We start from the raw sequence: 23,878 nt of genomic DNA, 5'->3' as shown, positions 1-23,878 counted from the left end.
AAAAACCTAATATTTTACTTATAAATTGGCCATACAGTGATTGGTATAGCAATCTTGTTTATAGCTATGGTATCATGTTCCAAAATTATCAGTTTCTCTTTAGATTATTAAAAAAATGCGGTTTTGTAATACTTTATACGAAATGACCCGAAAAACAATGAACGATTATTAAGTGGCTTATTTTTAGAAATTTGCGCAACCAAGTAGTTACAGAGGATACGGAAACCTATGTTTGGCACTATTGAGTGGATTACAAACATTTCAAAATATTTTCTATACTCCCATCAGGGGTGCTCATTTTGCCCCAATATAGAGAAATAACTAAAATTGAATAAATTTTAATGTTTGTTGTAAGAAAATATTTTCTGATATAAGGTACACCGGGGCAAGTTGAAACGGGTGGGGCAAGATGAAACAGCGGGTTAACATGATGTTTTCTAATGATGATAAACAGTTCGATCGCCATAACACATAGTTTTTGATTCAAACTATCTTTTAGTAAAGGATATATTTCCAAATTGTATTGAAATCTATTTCAAAACTTCGCGTTTCATCTTGCCCCACCCGTTTCAACTTGCCCCGGTGTACCTTAACTTAAAATGTTTTGTAGTATGCTAGTAATGTTGGCTGATAACCAGAATTATGGTAAAAAAATGATTCTGACGTAAAAACCTTATTTTATTTTGATGATTTCTTATAAGAAAATGCAAAAAATCCATGTTATTGGCTAATTTGACGATATTTTTCAATTCGTTCATTATGAAGTACCTTTTTTCAGGTTTACAAACAGGATGAACTTTATTCTAACGGATTATGATGTTGTTTGGACAAAATTCATCATAAAAGTAGTGAAACGGAGGGGTACTCATCTTGCCCCGGGTGGCCATCTTGCCCCGTCCTACCCTAGATGTCTGGAATACTGCACTGTGTAGTGATCAATTATGAAAAGCAGATAGCAATCACGGACGTTCTACATGTTTCTAACTTGGACGCAAATTAGATGTCCAAAAAAAAGAAAAGGAGAATGGTGCAGAAGTAGTTTTCGCTGGAGAAATATGTAAAATCTCGAAGCATGGTCTGGTTGCCGCCATCGCAGTGAAGATAAGAAGGCTAGTCTCTATAAGCTGGAATCGTTGAATAGAAGTGTACCGTAAACCGGGGTCGAATTGATCTTCGGGTCAAAATTGATCAGACGATTTTTCATTAGTTCAAGCATATTTTAAAAAGTTTCCTTCCAAGTATCGTGATGCAGGAATCAGATACTAAACGATTTATGCAAGGAAACTATTTAAAAAATGCTTTATCTAATGGAAAAACTTCTGATCAATTTCGACCCGGAGATCAATTTGACCCCGGTTTACAGTACCGTTATCTGCTGCGACAGCCAAGCATCGATCGAAAAAGTGGAATTGACTGCTGACCACTCGATCGCAGTTGTGAAGCTCCAGAAAACTGGAATTGTGAACAACCGAAAGTCGGAGCAGTAAGCAGCAAGCTCCCTATCGGAGAGGACATAGAGTGCTTCGAATTGCGCGGCACAAGAGGCATACGCAGGACTGCCAAATTGGCCTTCACCGACAGCATTTGTAGGACAGTTTCAATAAAGGAAGTTCAACACACAGGTTGATCCCGATTCCCGAGATAGTTGGATTAACCGGCGCCATGGGGAAGTAACATATCACCTGACCCAAGTCCTTTCAGACAATGGTTGCTTCCGGTAGTATGTACAAACATCGGCTTCTCCCGAATGATGTCCGGTTTGTGCTGATAGGGGAATCGGCAGAACACGTTTTGTTCGTGTGTCTGCGTTTTCGCACAATGCGTGACCGCATCCTTTCTACATGCAGGGAGGACACAACTCCGGACAATCTTGCCCAGAGGTCTATCACACACATCGTCTTGGAGCTTGGAGCTCGGAGAATGGCTAGTTCTGACCACGATTCAGATGCTTTACAAAAGGTAGTCCAAAGATTCGGAGTCGGCTACCTAGGTCACACCCTGCGGTCGAAATCGTCCCTTACAGCAGTTAACCCTCACGAAGTCGCGTCTTCGGCTACTCTCAGCGGCACCACGTACACGATGTGTACCACAAGCTTGATATTATCATGGTTCGTGTACTCAAAAAACGATGCGACCGCTCCCGGGTTTAGTGGCCACGAAGAAAACATACTGGTAGCGTTGCTATGGTGCCGTCGTTCTCTTTCCAGCCCGCGGTTGGAAAGGGGTGCCCGGCAAGGTCGGGGCAGGAGCAGGCCCAAAATCGGTACGTTCTTCTGTGTGCTGACTGATAGGGCTTTACTTACAGAAAGGTCAAATCGCTGTGCATGCGGTATCAGTTCTTGATACTGCGCAGTTGGAAATAGACGTGGTGTTGACCCTGCCTGTCATCCGAGAACAAAGGAAGTGCTAATCACCCATGTAAGGACCTTTCGAGAAACTGGCTAAGCTCCAGCATGCTACCTTAGTGGACTCCCCAAAGCGAGTCATCGAAGTTCGTTGACACTCTTGGATGTCTGTTCTCTGTGGTTGACGCAGACTACGTAGCGTAGATAACCTTAAGGGTGCGATGTGAACTAGCCACTCTATGAAGCAATGCTTTGTTGGTGGTTCCGGAGAGACGAAGGGTTCGGAAACCATACGCCCTTGCCAAACCTTCACAATCGACTCGCTGGTTCACTTCCGGATCTCGATGTCCTAGTTTACGATGCCACGAATGAATGCAATCTTTCGTATGATGTGCAACCTTCATGCTTCGCTCGGTACAGGTCTTCAGTTGGTATAATCCTCCAACCTTGTGCATAACTGCCGAAACAACGCATCCATCACTGAATCCGGAACATAGAAGACATAAGTTGCCGAGGATGATTTCTTGTTGCTCTGCATCATCGTAGCAGAACAGACGGCCGGATCCTACTCCCTGGACATCCGTTTCGTTGCCGTTAGCTAGAGTGATGGGTACGCCAGACCATTGATTGTGTCAAATCCTTGAAAAACGATTGATTACAACACATATGGGCAGTAGCACCGGAATCGATTATCCACGTTTTCATCGGCTTCCGGTTTTGGGATGCCGTGAACGCAGACTTGAGAAAAGTTCTTCCATCCGGAACAAGTAGCTTTCCATATCCCCGTTTTCGTTGTATTCGACCTTGCAAAGCTTCCTTCTTCAACAGTCTTCATCGTCGTTTTCTGATGAAGGTTTTAGATTTCGTCCCACCGACATCAGATTTTCACGGGGGCTTGGTATGTACAAAACGTTCTTGATGTGTAACGTAACTCCAAGGTTACTTTGGACGAAATTAAGGCCTGTCCATATAAGCTACGAAAAGTCTGAGGTGAGGCGTGGTTCCGACAAAAGCCTAAGGTCCATTCAAATTTCTAAAATTGTGTATGGCCAAAAGTCTAGGAGGGAAAACGAGAGCTTCAGATGGCCAAAAATGAATCTACGGCGTTTTATTAACAGAACTTCAGTTTAGATAGGCTCCAGTTTAATGAACGTTATTTTTGCTGTTCAATCCCACGTTGTTCTTTGTCTCCACAACTAAATTTATAGATTGCTAACTTACTAGATACTCAAACCTTCACAATCGACTCGCTGGTTCGCTTCCGGATCTCGATGTCCTAGTTTACGATGCCACGAATGAATGCAATCTTTCGTATGATGTGCAACCTTCATGCTTCGCTCGGTACAGGTCTTCAGTTGGTATAATCCTCCAACCTTGTGCATAACTGCCGAAACAACGCATCCATCACTGAATCCGGAACATAGAAGACATAAGTTGCCGAGGATGATTTCTTGTTGCTCTGCATTAGGTATCATCGTAGCAGAACAGACGGCCGGATCCTACTCCCTGGACATCCGTTTCGTTGCCGTCAGCTAGAGTGATGGGTACGCCAGACCATTGTGTCAAATCCTTGAAAAACGATTGATTACAACACATATGGGCAGTAGCACCGAAATCGATTATCCACGTTTTCATCTGCTCCCGGTTTTGGGATGCCGTGAACGCAAACGGTGTGGTTTTCGCTGTCTTCCTCTTAGGCTTGGGCTTCTGCTGAGTACCTCCTCGTCCCGCAAATGTGGACGAAACCTTCTTTCTTTCTTCATGGTCTTCGTCACGGTACCGACACGCAGGATGGCTTCGCCTTGACGGGTCTTCTCCATTCTCTTTTGTGCTTCGTCCAGTTATGTACCTTTAACAAGCTCCTTGGTTAGTTCTTTGTCTTCACGGTTCTCCAATGCCGTTGTGATGTGATCGAAGGACTCTGGCATGCTCTTCAGAATCATGGCCACTTTCAGGTTTGCATCCACTTTCTGACTCGCGTTCCCCAGACTTGAGAAAATTTCTTCCATCCGGAACAAGTAGCTTGCCATATCCCCGTTTTCGTTGTATTCGACCTTACAAAGCTTCTTCAACAGTCTTCATCGTCGTTATCTGATGAGGGTTTTAGATTTCGTCCCACCGACATCAGATTTTCACGGGGGCTTGGTATGTACAAAACGTTCTTGATGTGTAACGGAACTCCAAGGTTACTTTGGACGAAATTAAGGCCTGTCGATATAAGCTACGAAAACTCTGAGGTGAGGCGTCTACGAGGGAAAACGAGAGCTTCAGATGGCCAAAAATGAATTACGGCGTTTTATGGACAGCACTTCAGTTAAGATGTGCTCCAGTTTAATGAACGTTGTTTTTCCTGTTCAATCCCACATTGTTCTTCGTCTCCACAACTAAATTTATAGATTGCTAACTTACTAGGTACTAAACCGGAATGGTTTGATTTGCTCAATTTAATTAAGTTGATCAACTCAATCGGGAATAACTACATTCGATAATAATTTTATCCATTTCAAATGGAACCATTCATCAATAAAACCACTCCGTTACGCTCCATTGAACCTTGATTTCCCGCCGCGTTTCCGTGCGTTCCATCCGTTCGACCATACGATCGTTTGTCTAGTGTACCGACGAAGCCAGACGGCAGTCAACCGCAAAAACCGCACCACATTGCGATAAACATGTTTATTTGCAGAAAAGAGCATCGCTCTTAAACCGATCACATGCGTAGCTAAAAATGGAAGCCACCTTGGGGTTGCCAATCGTTGGCTGAAATCGATCCCCTGATCAACCTTATCCAACACCTGACTCATTCGAATGTCTTTTCATTTGCTTCTTGCAGATACGCGGGAGCAGATCCGTGCCCAGAAGCACAAGAATCTACGCGAAGCGGTTACGTCCTCGGATGAGACGCTGGTGCAACTACTACTGGACAACATTGGTCCGGAGAGGGAGATCATCGTCAACATGGCCCCGGGAGGGGCCAACACGCTGCTGTTTATGTAGGTTTGCCCTTCTCTATTACCAAATGGATAGCTGTTCCTAACGAGTCCGCACTTGTAGAGCTTCCCAGAACGGATCGGAACGGATCGTACAGCTGCTGTTGGATGCAGGTGCCGATGGGAGAGCGCACGCAGTGACACGCTACTCGCCACTCTACACGGCGGTTCACAATGGGCACAAAAAGGTCGCTTCCTTGCTGTTGGAACGCTTCCCGGAGTTGGTCCAGCAGTTGACCGTGGAACGGTGGCTACCGTTCCATGCGGCCTGCATCAACGGGCACTGCTTGGTGGTCGAGTTGCTGATCCGGAACCAATATCCGGAGGAATTGATGAGCTCGTACAGGTACGGCCCCGATGAAGTCACGCTGTCATTGTGTTCATGAATATCGATCAAATTTAGTTTTTTTTCTTTTGTTCAATTGGTTCCTTCATCCCCATCCTCATTCGCCTAATCTAACCTTGTTGTCCTTGCTAACCAAGTAGAATCAAATTGCCCCATTCCAGAGATCCTAGCGGAGAGCTCGAGTGGCGTCTGGCGTTCGATCCGAACACCCAGGATGTCACCGGTCAGACTGCCCTGTATGTAAGTTGTCTTCTAGGGAACCGGCAGTTGGTGGAGCTGCTGCTGAATTGGAAGGTCAAATGCGTTAGGTATTCACTGGAAGATGACGGAGGAGGTGGAGGAGCTAGGGAAGCGGTTACTCCGTCTAGCAATCCGCTGAGTCCTTCGAATAGGAGAATTTCATTTGGTATTCAGTCGATCATGTCTCGGTTGAGCCTCGGACGCGATCAAGGTGAAGATCGAGACGAAAACGTGGAGCTGCGATGTCCGTTGGATTTGAATATCTTGTGTGGAGCTGCTCGGGAGACTGCCTTGCTGGCGGCCGTCCGTGGAGGATTCCTGGATGTAGTTACGGTACTGTTGCAGAACGGAGCGGATCCGAATGTGGTGGCCAGAGCCGTTGAAGACCAGAACGATCCCAAGTGAGTAGAATTTCTGTGGTAATTATTGGCTTAGCTCAAAATCATCTTTGAAGTGAATTCCATGTTTGTGGACAATTCTTTAAAGGATTTAAGACAAATCATATATCTCGTAATCTTTCTTTATCTTTGAGTTCCTTCCTTTAGCCTAAGAAGTTAGACCTTAAAAGAATGTCGTAGCTACGCCAATACTGATGCATTTGTAGATTTAACATAATTTTGGCATTTCCAGATCGTCGGATGAAATCTACGGGTTTTCTAACGTTCCACTGGCGGAAGCCACTCGACAGAAATCCTTAGCTATGGTAGATCTACTTCTCAAGTACGGTGCCAAAGATGATCAATCGATCGCACTCGGTATCGCCATTCAAAATGCAGATGAACAAATCGTCTGTAGGCTGTTGTCAATCAAGGCTCATGCTGATCCGGACTACAAGATCAACAAGAAGGCCTTTGCGCAGGAGGCAGAATACAGCGCTTTTCCACTAGTGGGAAGCTTTACCTACAGTTCCTTATTTCCCAGTACTGCTACCATGATCAATTGGCACAGCAACAACTGTCGCTTGGCGCTTATTAAGATGCCCTGGCTCAGTGAAGCCGTTCTCCAGTGTAATCCAAAACTCAAAGGTCACCCTCGATGCTATCAGCTATCTCTAGGAGCTCTCACTCGCATAGACATCTCTCATAACTCGCTCGCCCATCTTCCGCCGGAAATCTTCTCCCTGGGAAGTCTCCGGTACCTCAACGCAGCCCAGAACAAAATTGAACGAATTCCTCTCCCGGAAGACATCGAAGCCTGCGCAACGTATCAACCCCAGAAGCGCCGCACCTCTAAAACCTCTCAACCCGAATACAACTGCCCAGTCCTGGAAGAACTCTACCTCCAGGACAACCGTCTGGAGTACATTCCATCTCGACTCTTCCTCCTTCCCAGTCTGAGCATTCTCGATGTCTCCAACAACAAACTCCAAGAACTTCCGTTCGAGTTATGGAAGTCCCCAAAGCTGAAAGAGTTCAACGTCGCTTTCAACTTCCTCAAAGATCTCCCATCGCTACCAAACATAGCTGATTTGGGCGCAGACGCTATCGAACCGCCATCCCCCGTCACGGAAGCCTGCATCTTCCACGCGTATTCCTACGAGGACAACAGCGACTCCCTAACACGAAACCGCCACGTTGCCAGTTTGGAACTCGTCAAACATCATATCTGGTCCAAGTCCCTCGAAGTGACCGACCAAGAGCTGCGACTCCCGGACTCCAAGAACGACCACACCGTTTCGCAGCTCAGCAGCCTCAATCTTGCCAACAACCTCTTCACCAGTATCCCCCTCGCTCTGCCCTGTCTTGCCGTAAACCTCACCCGCCTCAACATGTCCTACAACAGCCTCCGCTCGATGGGTCACGTGACCAGCTACCCAGCGTCCCTCAAACAACTCGACCTGGGTCACAACGAGATCAGCTGTTGGCCCAGCTTGCCACGAATCGCCGCTTCCGATCCGCATCTGATGTGCTACAACCCGCAGGAACCGAAGAAAAACTCCTCCAAAGGCTCGGCAGCCAGCGCCGGAAGCTCCAGCACGCCGTATACCAACGAGGTTACGGTCGTGAAGTCGTCCACCAGTTCGAACAACATAACCTCGCTCAGGACGGCTGTGCTCAAAAGTGTCTGCGTCCATCGGCGGCATCTACGGTTGGAGTCCTTGCGGACGTTGGTTTTGGCGGATAATTCGCTGACGCGGATTCAGCTTTCTACGGATGACGTTACGACCTTGGGCGAATCGGAGGATGCGGAATGGAGTTTGATTGGGGTGGCCAAGTCGCGGTTGATCTTCCCCAACTTGTCAATGCTGGATATCAGCAACAACTCGTTGAAGGAAATTCCGCCGTCGATTCACGAGTTGACCAACCTCAGTGTGCTGAATATCAGCGGGAATATGGATATAACGGAACTTCCGCCACACATGGGGTTGTTGTCGCGGCTGTGGAACCTGAACACGAGGGGTTGTTCGTTGCAGGATCCGCTGCGGTCGATGATCGAGAGTAAGAAGTACAAGACGATGGATATCATCGGGTACCTGAAGTCGGTCTACGAGGATGCTCGGCCGTACGCTAGGATGAAATTGATGGTTGTGGGGGTTCAGGGCATTGGGAAGACAAGCCTGCTGGATCAGTTGAGGACTGAGGGTCCGACGAGGAACAAGAAGCAGGTCGATCACTGGGCTAAACGAATGGGACATAAGAACATCAATACGAAAACCAGTCGGGGGATTAACATGTCCACTGTGGGAGTGGACATCGGGGATTGGGTATGCGAGAAGAAGATCCGAGGGCATTCGACGCATGGACCGGTGGTGTTCAGAACTTGGGACTTTGGAGGACAGAAGGAGTACTACGCTACGCATCAGTATTTCCTGTCGAAACGGAGTCTGTATTTGGTGTTGTGGAGGATCATTGATGGACGGAAAGGATTGGCCGAGGTTTTGCAGTGGTTGGGTAATATCCAGGCAAGGGCGCCGAACTCTCCGGTTATCATTGTGGGAACACATTACGACGCAGTTGGGGAAACATTGCCAGCGAAGAAGGCAGAAGAGTTGCAGCAGATCATCCGGGATCGGTTCATAGCGGTGTCCGACGCCGAGAAAATAGGATTGCCGAGGGTTTTGGATTCCATCGAGGTCAGTTGTAGAACCGGTCACAACATCAAGCTGTTGGCGAATCTGATCTACGACACGGCGTTCTCTTTGCGACCTCCGGGTTGCAAAGAGCCTCTACTGTATCAACGAGTTCCGGCGAGCTACTTGGCGCTGGAGGACGTCGTGGGTGCCATATCTACTTCGTTGAGACAGTTCGGAGCAGATCCAGTGCTGGATGCCGAACGGTATCGACTGATGGTCACTCAGGAGATGCAACTCAGAGGGTTCAAGGGATTCCGCGATTGGTCGGAGTTGAATCAGGCTACCATGTTCCTGCACGACAATGGCGTTTTGTTGCACTATGACGACGCGACGTTACGTGACCTGTACTTTTTGGATCCGCAGTGGCTATGCGATATGTTGGCTCACGTCGTTACAGTTCGGGAGATCAATCCGTTCGCCAGGACCGGGGTCATGAAGATGGACGATCTACAGCATGTGTTCAAGAGTTCCAGCCTGGGAAGCAACGATAATCGAGGGTAAGTTTCGGGTGATTGAGGAAGAGTGGTAGAATGACTGTTTTGGTTCTGTTTTTAGGTACATTGTCAGCTTGTTGAACAAATTTGAAGTCGCATTATCGTGGGATGCAAGAACTCTACTTATTCCATCGCTTCTTCCCCTGGAGGAAGATAGCACCGCAGACAGGGTTGTCACTGTAAAGGTATGTTCTACCATAGTTGTTCCTACGGACAATGTACAGATGCTTAGAAGTGTTCTCTCTCGTAGATCGCAACACGCTCCAAAGGTTGGGTTATGCGAACCCATCGGAACCCCCTGAATACCAATCTCCCCACGTACGAACCGGTCACATCGGAACCCCAAACGCCCACCCTGAACAACGCCTGCGATATCCAAACCTTACCGCGTCACGAACAAACTATCTCCCGTCTCTTGCTGATGTCCTACTTCCCATCCGGCTTCTGGTCCCGCCTCATAACCCGAGTCCTAGCCGACGATCAGGTCGTCGAAGCCATTCGGTCGCTTTACCCCCTGCCCAAGGACGTCGCAGCCGATCCGGACATCAACCAAGTGCTGAACATGTCCTCGCACTGGGCCGTTTGGCAAACCGGACTGGCCTTGTACTACGGCTCTACGCTGGTGTTCAAAATGCGGGAGATCTCCGTGACCTGTCCGACCTCGCCCTATCGCAATCCGATGAACCGCTTCAAGCTGAAGCAGGATGGCATTTGGTGCGACATTGATCTCACTTCGACCTCGATCCTGGAGATATACTTCCCGTTTAACGCCCTGAAGATTAGGAAGCTGGACGAAGTCGGAGCGGAGCTGGCTGCGGTGGAAATCGAGGTCAACGTTCGGTGTCTGACGCAGCTGTTGGCGCTGAGCGTAGATCACATTGATCTGCTGTTGGAGGATTGGTACCCGACGTTGGGTACAAGATTTGTGCATACCTCGGAGGGACGGTTTTTGGTTACTCGACTGGTTCCATGCCCTAAGTGCTTGCGGGATTGCGAAGACCGACATGTTCCGAATTTCCCCTCGCAGGTCAAGTCCAGTTCCGGGGCGATGGGCAGTCAACGGCCCATGATGCACAAACGGTTGAGTTTGGATCGGAGGCAGGAGTTTGGAGAGCCCAGCGGGTTGAACGAGTTGCCCGGGATATTGAACGACTTGGTTCCTACGCGGAAGTCTCAGGACTCGGTTGGGTGGTCCGATTGCGACTCGGGGGTAGGGCAGGAATCGGCAGATAGCTCGAGGGCTACCTCCATCGAGGGACATCCGCTTGTGAATGCTGGCGATATGCCAGGACCTCCGAGCTACTCGTGGATGGTAGAGGAGTGCATTCTGGCGGCGTACGATAAGAAGTCGGTGGCGTGTCCGATACATGGGGAGATTGAGCTCAGCCGGATTACTCCGGATGTGGTAAGTTGCAAACTTCCTTTGTCAGTTGGTCGTTTTCAGTCATTTTTGTTTCTCCCGTAGAACTTCCTGGACCTTTCGGAGAACTACCTGATCAAGTCCGGTGACATCACCCGAGGGCCGCTCCTGGGACGGGGTGCGTTCGGGTTTGTGTTCAAAGCGACCTGTAAGACCCGCGGTTCCAGGACGACCATTCCGGTAGCGATGAAGATGCTGCAACCGGTCGCACCGGGTCCTCGGGCTCGCCAAAGTGCCATCATTGCGTACAAAGCTGCCCTCGGGAAGTGGGAGCGGGATCCTCTGCAGCATTCGTGCAAGGCTTACTGCACGGCCAGGCAGGAGCTGGCGGTTCTGCTGACGCTGCGACACCCGAACATCGTGCCGTTGATTGGGGTTTGTACGCAGCCGTTGGCGTTGGTGTTGGACCTGGCCCCGAAGGGTGCGCTGGATGCCGTGTTGCGGCACTTCCGACGGAGTGGCGCTCGCATCGGTCCTTACTGCTTCCAGTCCTTGGTGCTGCAGGCAGCCAAGGCCATGGAATATCTGCACCGAAGGAGGGTAATCTACCGGGATCTCAAGGCGGAGAACATCCTAGTTTGGGAGTTTCCCGAACCGCATGCGTGAGTATTGAGTTCTAGAATGTTTGGCGGTTTCAGTTTAGGTACTGTAAAATCAAAGCATAACAATAGAAGGAATGCCCTCTCTTGTCGTGTTCTATGTAAACAACAAGCGACAAGACAGGTGGCGCTTTCTAAGCATATCAAGGTGGAAGCTCTCTGTAACAGTGTTCGTGATTTGCCATTAGAGAAGGTAGTGGCGTATGTTTTGGTATCCGCATACAATAATTAACGCACACTACCGCATGGAGGTTGAAATTTTATCCGCAGATAGCGCTGCGGTAGTGTCCCCCCGAGCATCTGCGGAGTGGGCATCCTTGATATTGTTATTCTTTGGTAAAATACAGTTATTTATACATTAGTTTCTTTTTGTAGCATTAATAATTTGGATTGTCCATGTTCCAGCGATGACCACCCGTCGAACGCGGTGCACATCAAGGTGGCCGATTACGGCATCAGCCGGATCACGCTTCCATCCGGTTCCAAGGGCTTCGGGGGTACCGAAGGCTTTATGGCGCCGGAAATCATGCGCCACAACGGCGAGGAAGAATACACCGAGAAGGTCGACTGTTTCTCGTTCGGGATGTTCCTGTACGAGCTGATCGCGCTGCGGCAACCGTTCGAGGGTCACGAAGCCGTCAAGGAGTGCATCCTGGAGGGTGGCCGACCGGTGCTGACCCAGCGGGAGACACACTTCCCGTCGTACTGTTTGGATTTGATGGTGCTGTGCTGGGACCAGCAGCCGAAGGTGCGACCGTCGGCCAGTCAGATTGTGTCCATCGCCAGTGCGCCGGAGTTTACCCATCTGGTGGATATAATCTCGTTGAGTCATCCGGGGAACACGATGGATGGGATAGCTTGTCCGATTGCCAACGTGGACGATGAGACGACGATTTCCGGCCACGAGCTGTGGTTGCCCTGCTCCAATTCGAGGATTGACATACTGCATGGGTCGTTGAAGGGTTGGCAGCAGTACCATCGGATATTGTGTCCCCAGATCGGAACTCCGGTGAAATCGGCGAACGGGAGCGGATATCATTCACAACCGACGACGCCTCACCAGGTGAAGCAGATCAAGCTGACGACGGCGTGCATTGTGGAGAAGGCCGTGTGGATCGGGGACGCGGAAGGGAATATCTACGCGTTCAACGCTTCCGACTGTGGACACCTGTTCTCGTACGCCCTGGAACCTGCGCAACCGTGTCCGGTAGTGGCGTTAGTCTACCTGAAGAAGTTCAGTCGAGTTGCCGCGGGTTTGGAAAATGGTCGGATGTTCCTACTGGACTCGACCCTAACACCGAGTACTTCCGTTTCGGCTGAGGGTAGTTTCGTGCTGTCGGAGCTCGGTTCCGGGGAGCGTCTGTACAGTGCTTGCCCGCTGTGGAAGAACGAAAGCGAGTGCGAACTGTGGTGTGGCGAAACCGATGGGGCAATGAATGTGTTCTCGCTGAAGAATACCCACGTTTCCGGTCAGCACCATCTGACCCACTTCCAGACGCCGCTTCCAACCAGGGGTTTAACCGTGGCCCTGCTATGCGCCTCGGACGATTGGGTCTACTCCTATGTCGCTCCAGGTTGCATTCTGTACCAGTGGCGATCGACCGGGAAGCAGATCGAGAACCGCTTGGACTGCTCGAAACTGGTACCCTGCTCGGAGAGCCTCAAGAGCATCGCCATCGACGAACATCTCAGCCCCGGAAAATGCCAAATATCCGCGATGGCCGCCCTAAACGGAGAACTATACGTCGGAACCACGTGGGGTTGTATCATCATCATAGAGAAGCAAACCCTGCGACCAATTACGATATTCCGTCCGTTCGAGGAGGACGTCCGGAGCATCGTTCCGCTGTACGGCGGTCCGACTCCGATGTTGGTCACTCTGGGGCGCGGCTATCGGTCTCTGATCGATCGCTACACGGACGTGACCACCGGGCATGTGACGACGCCGTCGGCCGGTGCTCCGGATAAGCGCTTGAAGGAATCGCTGCTGAAGGATCGGTCCAACAACATGCATGCCTTGATCTGGACGGCCGAGCACTGGACACCGATCTAGGAATTTTAACGTGTTTTTCAGGTAGGTGTTTCAAATTTTTCTGTGATTTATGCGAATTAATGAGAATAGCTTTTAAGCCTTCAAATGTTCCCGACGTTCGAATAATTGTAATTTAAAATTCCTTTACAAAGACGTGTTTTCGATTGTGAGAGATAAATTAAAAACCAAAAAGATTTAATCCATACAAAAAGGATAGTTTATTCATCCGAAATTCCCAGTTTGGTCTTCATATTCCTCCGGAGCCCTGGTTTGGCCACATCCAGGGGAGTCTTTTTCTCCTTATTCTCGATCGTGCCAGAGGCTCCATTCTCGACCAACAGCATGGCACAGGCACTCTGTTCGTCCTCGCAGGCCAAATGAAGCGCCGTGTTCCCTTCCGCGTTCTGCACATCGACCTTGGCTTTGTGCTCGAGCAGATACTTCAGAATCTCCGTGCGACCCTGCGATGCCACCCGGTGCAACGATGTGTCGTTACGGTTGTCCGTTACGTTGATGTCGGCGCCTTGTTCCAGCAGGAACTTGACAATCTAAAAAATACAAACAATATTGTAAATAATCACGAAGATCAAACCGTAACGTAATACCTTACCTCGAAATGTCCCTTCGAGCAAGCATACTGCAGCGGCGAGTGCCCCTGCCAGTTCTTATGGTTGACGTCGGCACCCCTGGCCGCCAGCATCCGAACCGTGCTCAGATGGCCTCCCAGAGTGGCCAGCACCAGCGGCGTTGCGTTGGTATCATCGGTTGCCTCCAGCTGGTCAGGTGTTCGCTTCAGAAGTTCCTCCACCAGCAGATCGCGCCCACCCAAGGCGGCCCAGTGCAGCAGGTAGCGATCGTTCTGTGCGGATGGATGGGTGAGAAAATCAAGCGAGTCATGTATGTATACAAAATGACGACGTTGAGCAAGCAACCACCTAACAAACTCACCGTATCCTTTTTGGTGATGAGCGATGGATCTTTGGAGATCATCTCCTCCAGAACTTGGTAATCCTGTTGGGCCAGGTCGTACATGGTCATTTCCTTGACAACTTTTGCCATTTTCTTTGGTAATTTATTCAGTTCTGATAGATGATTTTAGATTTTAAAATACTGCAGTCTTATTGAACACAGCCAACCGTTTCAACACAAAGATGATTTGTAACTTTTGTTGTGATGCCGAAACTGATGCACTGAACGCACTGAATGAGGTTATGTAGCACAGGGACCGTTCATTAATTACGTGAGAGTGTAAGGTGTGGGTGGCTTTAAGAAATCCTATACGTGTCATACAAAAACGTTTGAGTTGCCATACAAAAACTTTTACAACATGAGGAGGTGAAGCGGGAAAATCGAAATCATTCCGTTACGTAATAAATGGATGACCCAGAGTAGGTAAACAAAACAGAAAACTGCATCGGATCCGATTGACAGCACCTTGGACAGCCCTGTCTCTTTTAGAACAACATTTTTTAGTCGGGAACCCAACCACGTGGTGAGCTGAATAAATTTCACCACCCGATGGAGACGCATTATCACTCTGCGATAGTGCGATCCAACGATTCCCAACAAATTCTCCGAAAAGCAAAATTTCTGCAATAACTATGTAATAATTCTTGGAGGAATTCTTGTAAGAACAGCTGAAACAATTTTTGAAAAGAATGCTTGCAGAAATCTTTGAGAAAAAATATGAAGAAAATATTGAAGGAAATCTTGCAGAAGTTGGAAGATATTTCGGAGGAATCCATGTCATAGTTCCTTGAGGAATCGTTGGAAGAATTCTGGGAAAATCTATGGATGATTTCATTGAGGACTCAACTTAACGGATTAATGTTTGAAGGAGTTTTGAACATTCTTGAAGGAATTCTTGAAAAAAAAATCCTGGGAAAATCCAAGGAATAAAACCTGTAGGAATTCCTGGAATACCTTGAAAAAAATGCTCGGAAAAAATAAATGCCAAAAAGAATTCCTGGATGAATCGTGTGAAAATTTTCAAAAGAATTCCTTTGAGTAAATTTGGACATAATCTTAGAGGAATTATTGGAGAAGTCGTTGAAACATTGTCCGAAGGAACCCATTGAAAATTCCTTTAAGAAATCGTCAGAGTAATTCCTGGAAGAATCTTTGGATAACTAACAGGAATACCACAGACAAACAGACGTATCACTTGGAACAAAATGTGATAAAAATTATCGTCACGCAAACATAATTGCCCAATACTAATTATGCTGTGGTACGCAAACCCACTGAGTAGATGGCGGTAGTGAGCAAACGTCAAACAGGAGCAAAAGCGATGCGAGCGCCATGAGCGAGCGATTTGCGAACTACGGAATATTTGAAAAACCCGTAAAAAGGAAAGTGAGGGAAGTGAGTAGATTGAGACGTCTTTTTGTCTGTGGGAATACCGTCTACCCCCCGTTGATTTGAATGACACTTCATGCAAACCAACGGGGTTCACTATTAATCTGAACTTCTTGTAACCCTGTGCGCATCGAAAAACACACTGATAGTAATCCTTTTCGCTGTTTTGTTTTGTTTCTGCGCTCCGTTTCACCCCGTTCCATGAGCAGTATGACGTTTGAACCATTTTTAGCTTGAACGATGTGCAGAGTGCAGATTAGAGGATGTCAAATTAAAAAGTTTTCAGATTGGATGCGGTCAAACCAACGGCGGTAGACGGTAATGCTAGAGAGAATCTTTAGAATTCCTGAAGGAATTCATAATTCATAAAAAAAACTACTAAAAAAGAAATGCTTTTCAGAACTCCTGGAGGAACCATGAAAAATTTTCTGAGAACATCATTGAAAAATTCGTGGGAGAGTTCTTAATATAACATTGAAGGAATTATTGCTTAATTGTTTTTAAAAAATCTGGAGGAATTCTTGATTAGTTTTTTTTAAGAAATCCTGGAAAGATTCCTGAAGAAGTCCTTCGAAAAAATCTTGAAAACATTCTTAAAAAAAAAACAAAAATTGGAGAAATTCTCTAAAGAATTTTGGAGAAATCTGCGGAAGCGTTTTAGAAAAAAGTCCAGGAGAAATATCCTAAAAGAATCGTTGGAATAAGTTCTAGACAAAATATGTCCATGAGTTAGAATGAAGCCATAAGAAATCTTCCTGGGGAAGTCCTATTTGAATTCCTTGAATTTGAGTTTCTATAGGAGATTTCGGAAATATTATTAAACAAATGGACTCCTAGGATGAATTTACGAAGGAACTCTTGGAGTAATTTACGGAAAAGTTCTTAGACGAATGTCTGGATCTACTGTGTTGGAGCTCTTGGAGACATTTTTGGAAAAATCCCTAGAGGAATATTTCTTTTAAAGAAATCCTTAATGAACACTAAGCGGAAAAGTTTCTCGACGAATCCTTGAAATATTTTTTGAGAAACATGGAGGAGTTTATAAAAGATATCTTCGGAAGAATTCTTAAAGAAATTCGATGAAAGCTTTTTGTTCGGGGGGAATTTTCACGTGGTTCGGACGTTCGGACTTGCAAAACTCGATGGCCGAATAGAACAAAAGTCGGACGCGTCTGCTCGGTACAAGATTTATTTTTCTACTGCTTTATCTGACAAAGGTTTTCTATCATAGAGGTACAGCAAATGCGTGTATGTAATGATGTGCGTGTCTGCACTGAAAATAAAATGGACTGTATTTTTCTTGCTGCGCAATCATACACCCCCCGTTGGGTCGTTAGATTCAACATCTGGGAACAGACAGATCCTGGTAACTGCCCGTTTGTACTCGCTGCCCGCCGTCTTGACGGTAACCACTCTCACCACCTTGTCCTCGCCTGGATGTGTGGCAGTGATGCGGCCTAATTTCCACTGCTGGGGTGGAACATTTTCTTCCCGTAGTAACACCAAAGCACCTACCTGGATGTCCAATATACCGTTCTTCCATTTTTGTCGTGTTTGCAGAGTATGGAGATAGTCCACGGACCACCTCTTCCAAAAATGGTCCCTCATGTACTGCACGTGCTGCCACCTTGACAGCCTGCCGATTTTTTCCCCATCATACGAAGGCTCCGGAATCGCTTGACCAGTGCGCCCAATCAAGAAATGCGATGGAGTTAAAGCCTGCAAATCATTCGGGTCATCCGACAAAGGGCATAGCGGCCGCGAATTCATAATCGCTTCCGCTTCCGCAAGGAACGTCGCCATCTCTTCGTACGTTAGTCTTGTTTCTCCTACAACACGCTTGAGCAAGTGTTTCATTGCCTTGACTCCGGCTTCCCAAATGCCGCCAAAGTGTGGGCTTCGCGGCGGTATGAAATGCCAGGTGATGCCTTTCGTGGTACAGAACTCGGTTAGCTTGTCCTTGTGTAATTGGCTTTGAAAGAGTTGTCGTAGGTCCGCTAGCTCATTAGCTGCTCCGGTGAATGTGGTAGCATTATCCGAATAAAGATCAGAAGGAGTGCCACGTCGACTCGAAAATCTTTGCAACGCTGCCAAGAACGTCTCCGACCGCAAATCTGTGCACAGCTCCAAATGTACTGCCTTCACAGCCATGCACACGAACACCGCAACGTACGCCTTTACAAATTTTGGTTTCCTACCACTCTCTCGGAGTACGAACGGTCCGGCAAAATCTACGCCAGTCGAAGCAAACACAGGTGCAGGGGTGACACGGTGACTCGGCAACTGACCCATGAATTGGTTCAACTGCGATGGCTTGTGCTTGAAACATCTGTAGCATCGACTAGTAATCCGCTTGACAGTCGTCTTCACCTTGATCGGCCAATACTGCTGACGAATGATTGAGATCAGAGCATTCTGACCAACGTGAAGGTTTTTCTCATGTAGGTGGCGAACCAGCAGCTCGACCACCGGGTGCCTTTCCGGTAGCAGTAGTTGATGTTTACCTTCATATGGAATGTTTGAGTACTTCAGCCGCCCGCCTACTCTGACGAAGCCTTCATCATCTACGAATGGGGCCAACCCCGACAGATTATTCCTCCTTTTTCCTCCAGATTGCAAGTACTTCAACTCTTCCTTGAATTCCTCCTGTTGCACGATTTTGAAGATAGTTTGCGTAGCTCTGGACAGTTCTCCAGCGGTGATCGCATTGCTGACCGGATTTCTCTTCTTCGAACGAGTTATTTCAATAAACCGCCACACGTACGCCCAGGCACGTTGCAGTCGTTCAAAGTTGCTGACTCGACACCAATTTGTTGACGGTTTTTCTACGGTTGTTGCAAGGACACTTTTTGAACTCCGCAGTTCTGGCAGGTCTTCGTCCGCCAGCACAGGAACGACTTCATTCTTCACTTGCCGAGGTTGTCTCTGCTCTGGTGCTGCTCTCCACCAAAGTTCTTCTTCAATCAGGTGCTCCGGACTACAGCCTCGTGATAGGACATCAGCGGGATTGTTCTCAGACCTGACGTAATACCATTTGTAGTTCTGAGTCAGCTCAACAATCGTAGCTACCCGGTTGCACACGAACTCGTTCAAAACCGCAGGAGATTTTTTCAGCCAGCTTAGACAAATCATCGAATCGGAGTACAGTGTTACACTGTCGAACTTCACTTTCAGGGATTCAATCGCTTTCTGAACTAACTGCGCCAGCACTAGTGCTCCACACAATTCAAGTCTTGGTATTGTCATCGGTTTCAGAGGGGCGACTCGGGATTTACTGCATACTAGCTGAATGTTGATCGTGCCGTCGCTGGCCTCGCTTCGAACATACAGAACCGCACCATATGCGCGCTTCGATGCATCACAGTACCCAAGTAGCTCGACCTTCGTAGCGTCACCGGGGATGACGCACCTTTTCTTCCTGATTTGTCGCACTGAATCCAGCTGTTCACGAAACGCCAACCAGAGCTGCATCTGTTCATCGGGTAACTCATCGTTCCATCCTAGCTTCAAACGCCATAGTTCTTGCATTAGCAGTTTCGCGGTGGTGACTACAGGACCTAGAAATCCCAGCGGGTCGAATAGCATACTGATTTCCGAGAGTACCGTCCTTTTCGTGGGCCTAGCTTTGTTGAGCAATGGGAGAGGTACGTTGAACACGAAGTAGTCTTGGCCCGGATTCCAAATCAAACCAAGAGTCTTGATAGTGTCATTGATCTCAGACATTTCAAAATCTACCTGTTTCTCCTGTAACTCCGATGGAATCAGTTGTAGGACCTCTGCACTGTTGGAGCAAAATTTATGCACGCCGAATCCACCTCTATTCAACATAGCCGTTAGCTGCCTGTAGAGTTCCTTGACCTCTGCTGCTGACTTGCCACCAGTGAGAAAATCATCTATGTAGCTGTCCTCCTTGACAACCTTTGCTGCCGCAGGAAAGTTTTCCGCTTCGTCCGTAGCCAGTTGAATCAATGCCTTTGTTGCCAGATAGGGAGCACTCGAACAGCCGTACGTGACTGTTGTCAATTCGAAGGTAGACACTTCGTTCGCATCGTTCAGCCAAACAATTCTCTGGTATTTCCTATCCTCAGGATGTATTTGTACCTGGCGGTACATTTTAGGTACGTCCGCTGTTAGTGCCACCTGATACGTGCAGAAACGCAGCATGATAGTGACCAAATCGCTCTGCACGGTAGGTCCTACTAGTTGAGTGTCGTTCAGTGATACGCCAGTCGATGACGCCGCCGAGGCGTCGAACACTACCCGAACTTTCGTAGTCGAGCTGGCCTCTTTATAGACTGCGTGGTGCGGTAGGAAATAACCTTGTTCGGGGTTGTGGGATACTTCCTGCATATGGCCCAAGGTGACATATTCTTCCAGAAACTGCTTGTACGATTCTTGCTTGGACGGGTCCTTGGCTAGACCGATCATCAGTCTCATAAACCGACGCTTCGCATTCTCGTATGAGTCGCCCAGTTGACTCTTTCGATCATTGAACGGTAGTCTCACCACGTATCGCCCTTCGCTGTTGCGGCTATGCGTCTCTTCGAAATGCTGCTCTACAGCACGTTCTGCTGCAGTCATCTTGCTGGTATAATACCCTGCCTCTAATTCCCAGAACTTGGAGAGGGTACGATTGACATCTTCGTGGGTGGTGTTTAGGTGACAAACTCGTTGACGGATAATTGGTAGCCGGGTTTTCGCTGAACCGCTTACGACCCACCCAAATACTGTTTCGGCCAGAATCGGGAAGTCGGAACCAATTTTGAGACGCCCTTTCTTCAGAACATCGTAGTACAGCTCAGCGCCGATAATGACATCGACATTGTCCGGCACATTGAACGTCGGGTCTGCCAGCTCTATACCGGCAGGAAGTGGCCAGTTTTGAGTTTCTACCTTACCTGTTGGTAACTCGGTGATAGACGGCGTTACGATGAAGTCAAGAACAGCTGTAAACTCGCCATCCCGAGAGGACACTTTAGTTTGGACGACCTTGTTGACCGTTGTCTTCATTCCGTTCAGTCCGCAGATAGTAATCGGCGGATTGATTACCGAAAGCTGCATGTTCAGTCGCTTTGCCAGTTTCTCCGTGATGATGTTGGACTCGGAACAGCAGTCCAGCAACGCTCTGCAGGTAGTAGTTGCGTTACCCGAACCAAACACTACGATCTTCGCTGTAGACAGAAGAACCTGTTTCGGAACTGCTTGCGTTTGTGTGCAGCAGCTGACCGTTCGCTGTTCTGCTGCAGGCGGCGCGTCTTCTTTCTTCTCTGCTTCCACTTGATTTTTTGGCTGAGCAGTCTCAACCTTCTTCTTGGGATCATCGGAGCGCTCGTTGTGGAGAAAACTGTGGTGATGCTTGGAACAGGTCTTGCAGTGCTGGTCCGATGAGCACTCCACTGTGCGATGCCCTGGACGCAGGCAATTGAAGCATAAACCCGCTCTTTTGACCTTGTCGAAACGTTCTGGTACAGTTAACTTCTTGAAGTCGACGCACTTGTAGATAGTGTGGGAGTTGGAGCAGCACGGACATGACTCCTTGTTCGTTTGGACAAACATCTTCGTCTGCCTGGCCTTCGACGCTGCAGGCTGCTGGCCAGATTTAGTAGTTGCCGGTGGTTGATTGATGTGGGTGTAACTCGATAACTTCTGGAGAACGCGACTGCGCTCCTTGAGGAACTCCATCAGATCGTCGAACGACGGCAACTCCCCGCGATTCAGTGAGGACTCCCACAGCTTCCTGCTTTCCCTATCTAGTCGCTTACTGATAAGGTTGATTAGAATCATCTCCGATAGGCCCTCTACCGGTAGTTCTTGATTCTTTAACGCGTCAACGTGCTTCGTACACGTCTCAACTAGCTTTCGCATCTCGTCGCCATTTTCCCTGGTCAGTCTCGGTAGATCAAGCAACGCATCGATATGAGTATCGATTATCAATCTCTCATCTTCATAGGCGTCCTCCAGTAAACGCCATGCTGAATCGTAGTCATTGTTGTTAATCACCTCTTGGTCGATCTTACCTGCTGCGTTACCGATCAGGGAGTTTTTTAGGTGGTACAATTTTATCGCCGGCGATTCGTTCGGATAGCGGCCCATTACGGTTTGAAACATACATTTGAACGAATGCCAGTTTTCTAATTTCCCGTCAAATGTCGGCAATGGTACTTGAAGGTGAGGGACGCTTTGTACCACCTGTGGCCTTGGAAGAAACTCTGACGCGTTGGCATTTAGCGACAAAGCTTGGCTTGATTCACTCCTTTGCAGTTCAGCAAGTTTTGTTTGAGCCAATACGTACAACTCGGCATGGAGTGTTTCAAAATTGAGATAATCGTTTTTCCACTCACCTTTTTTATCCTTGGCGACGAGACTTACCGCTTCGTTGTACACCAAGTCGTACTCGTCATACGACTTCTGAATCGTTTGCAGTTGAAGATTCAGATAATGCACATTCTTCGCAGCATCCAGATTTAATGCTTCTTTGATACGAAACATCTTCTCCTTTATCAGCTCCAGTCGTTCACACAGATTCTCCATCTTACGCTCCATTTCTTTTTTCTCTTTTTTCGCCCGGTCTAGCTCTTTCTGGTAGGCAACACTGAGCTGTAGCGACCTTGGCAAGGGGTTTACAACGGGATTCACTAAATTACACTGATCACTTTCTTCCGTATCAGCAGCTTCCACACGAACGCTTGATCCCGTCAATTCTGCCAAAAGGTTTCTTCTTGTTACACTTCTTGTCACCCTTGGGGTTTCACTGTATTCTTTTCTCGGTTTCTTTTTTTGTTCACTCATTTATCTTCATTATGTTTTAGTTTGTTTCGATATCGCAAGCTTTAATCGTCACACTACCACTTTCGTATTTCACTTCTGTACATACCCACACTTTTTCCCGAAGCGTTGCGCTTCATTCGCTTTTCCTAACACAGCTTTTGTGTGCAGCAACCCAACACAACACTACGTCACTACACCGCTCGGGTGGATCACGGATCCCATACACTTCTACACATTCATTGGAAGCCCTGTGCTTCGCATGTTATTACTAGCACGCCCTGTGCGTGAAGCAAACCACCACAAACATAACCTAACTTCGTTCCGTGCCACACCACCAGGGTCGGGAGCTTGCTGACACAAGTACACTTTTCTTCGTTTGAAGCGTCGCGCTTCGCTTGCTTTTGCTGGCACACTTTCTGTGTGCAGCAATCCAACACCAACACACTTGTTTTACGAAAGAATTTTGCTTCTGGTTTTCTTCGTGGCCGCACCGCTCGGGTGGGAAGCCACTGCCACAATCACTTGAGCCTTTTCACTGAAAGCCCTCTGTTGGCACACCCTGTGTGTGCAGCCCATGAACATAACCACACTTCGGATTAGTAACTTCCGACCGGGGCAGAACGCCAAGTCGGAGACAAAGCACTACTCAATGATCGGCTGGCGATCTTCCGCTCTGTGCGGGCGGATTCACTTTTTCACTAGGATTATGCTAGCAAGAGCATCGTGGTTTTTTGAACACGTTTATTCCTGCACACCGCTGCGCCGATTTGCAGCAATGGCGGCACGGTACACTTGTTGCAAAATCCAACGTTTTCTTGCACTCGCGATCGCGGTCACAAACGAAACCGATCGAACCATCCGGGAATCGCAAAACCGTCCATATCCGGATCCCGATAGGACCAAAAATGTTCGGGGGGAATTTTCACGTGGTTCGGACGTTCGGACTTGCAAAACTCGATGGCCGAATAGAACAAAAGTAGGACGCGTCTGCTCGGTACAAGATTTATTTTTCTACTGCTTTATCTGACAAAGGTTTTCTATCATAGAGGTACAGCAAATGCGTGTATGTAATGATGTGCGTGTCTGCACTGAAAATAAAATGGACTGTATTTTTCTTGCTGCGCAATCACTTTTCTTATCAACGGCAGATAACAACGTAATCCGTGAAATATGAAAGCGCATCATCAGTGGAAGTTGGGCCAATTTTCTCAGT

The 23,878-nt window shown here is 47.9% G+C and overlaps 3 protein-coding genes across 4 annotated transcripts; 1 reads left to right on the top strand and 2 right to left on the bottom strand.

The window, feature by feature from the left end:
• Positions 1-5,178: 5,178 nt before the first annotated feature.
• On the top strand, positions 5,179-13,750 carry LOC109409490 (leucine-rich repeat serine/threonine-protein kinase 1; the record flags this gene model as incomplete). Of its 2 annotated transcripts, none has more annotated exon segments than XM_062843684.1 (8): positions 5,179-5,338; positions 5,400-5,681; positions 5,843-6,322; positions 6,552-9,491; positions 9,550-9,673; positions 9,739-10,893; positions 10,954-11,510; positions 11,913-13,750. In XM_062843684.1, coding segments are annotated over 8 exon segments (7,346 nt in total), but the record flags the coding sequence as incomplete, so codon positions are not given.
• LOC115271010 (26S proteasome non-ATPase regulatory subunit 10) lies at positions 13,734-14,706 on the bottom strand. The gene is made up of 3 exons (XM_029880404.2): positions 14,488-14,706; positions 14,150-14,398; positions 13,734-14,087 (listed from the first exon to the last, which is right to left on the bottom strand). The coding sequence occupies exons 1-3, from the start codon at positions 14,596-14,598 to the stop codon at positions 13,758-13,760; spliced, it is 690 nt and encodes a 229-aa protein (XP_029736264.1). The 5' UTR covers positions 14,599-14,706; the 3' UTR covers positions 13,734-13,757.
• A 2,436-nt stretch (positions 14,707-17,142) lies between these two features.
• Positions 17,143-23,778, bottom strand: LOC134284658 (uncharacterized). Its single transcript, XM_062843682.1, has 2 exons — positions 23,188-23,778; positions 17,143-22,725 (listed from the first exon to the last, which is right to left on the bottom strand). Exon 2 carries the CDS (start codon positions 22,684-22,686, stop codon positions 17,209-17,211), a length of 5,478 nt encoding a protein of 1,825 aa, XP_062699666.1. The 5' UTR covers positions 22,687-22,725; positions 23,188-23,778; the 3' UTR covers positions 17,143-17,208.
• Between the last annotated feature and the right edge of the window lie 100 nt (positions 23,779-23,878).

The sequence above is a fragment of the Aedes albopictus genome, unplaced genomic scaffold (genome assembly GCF_035046485.1).
Source record: "Aedes albopictus strain Foshan unplaced genomic scaffold, AalbF5 HiC_scaffold_451, whole genome shotgun sequence".
In the NCBI taxonomy this organism is placed as follows: Eukaryota; Metazoa; Arthropoda; class Insecta; order Diptera; family Culicidae; genus Aedes; species Aedes albopictus.
Note: the sequence above shows the minus strand (reverse complement) of the source record. Positions and strands in the feature narration are given on the sequence as shown.

Coding starts and splice junctions, on each gene's coding strand:
- LOC134284658 (XM_062843682.1), bottom strand. CDS start 22,686: ATGAGTGAACAAAAAAAGAAACCGAGAAAAGAATACAGTGAAACCCCA.
- LOC115271010 (XM_029880404.2), bottom strand. CDS start 14,598: ATGGCAAAAGTTGTCAAGGAAATGACCATGTACGACCTGGCCCAACAG. Junction 14,399..14,487: donor TCATCACCAAAAAGGATACG/GTGAGTTTGTTA, acceptor CCATCCGCACAG/AACGATCGCTACCTGCTGCA. Junction 14,088..14,149: donor GCTCGAAGGGACATTTCGAG/GTAAGGTATTAC, acceptor TGTATTTTTTAG/ATTGTCAAGTTCCTGCTGGA.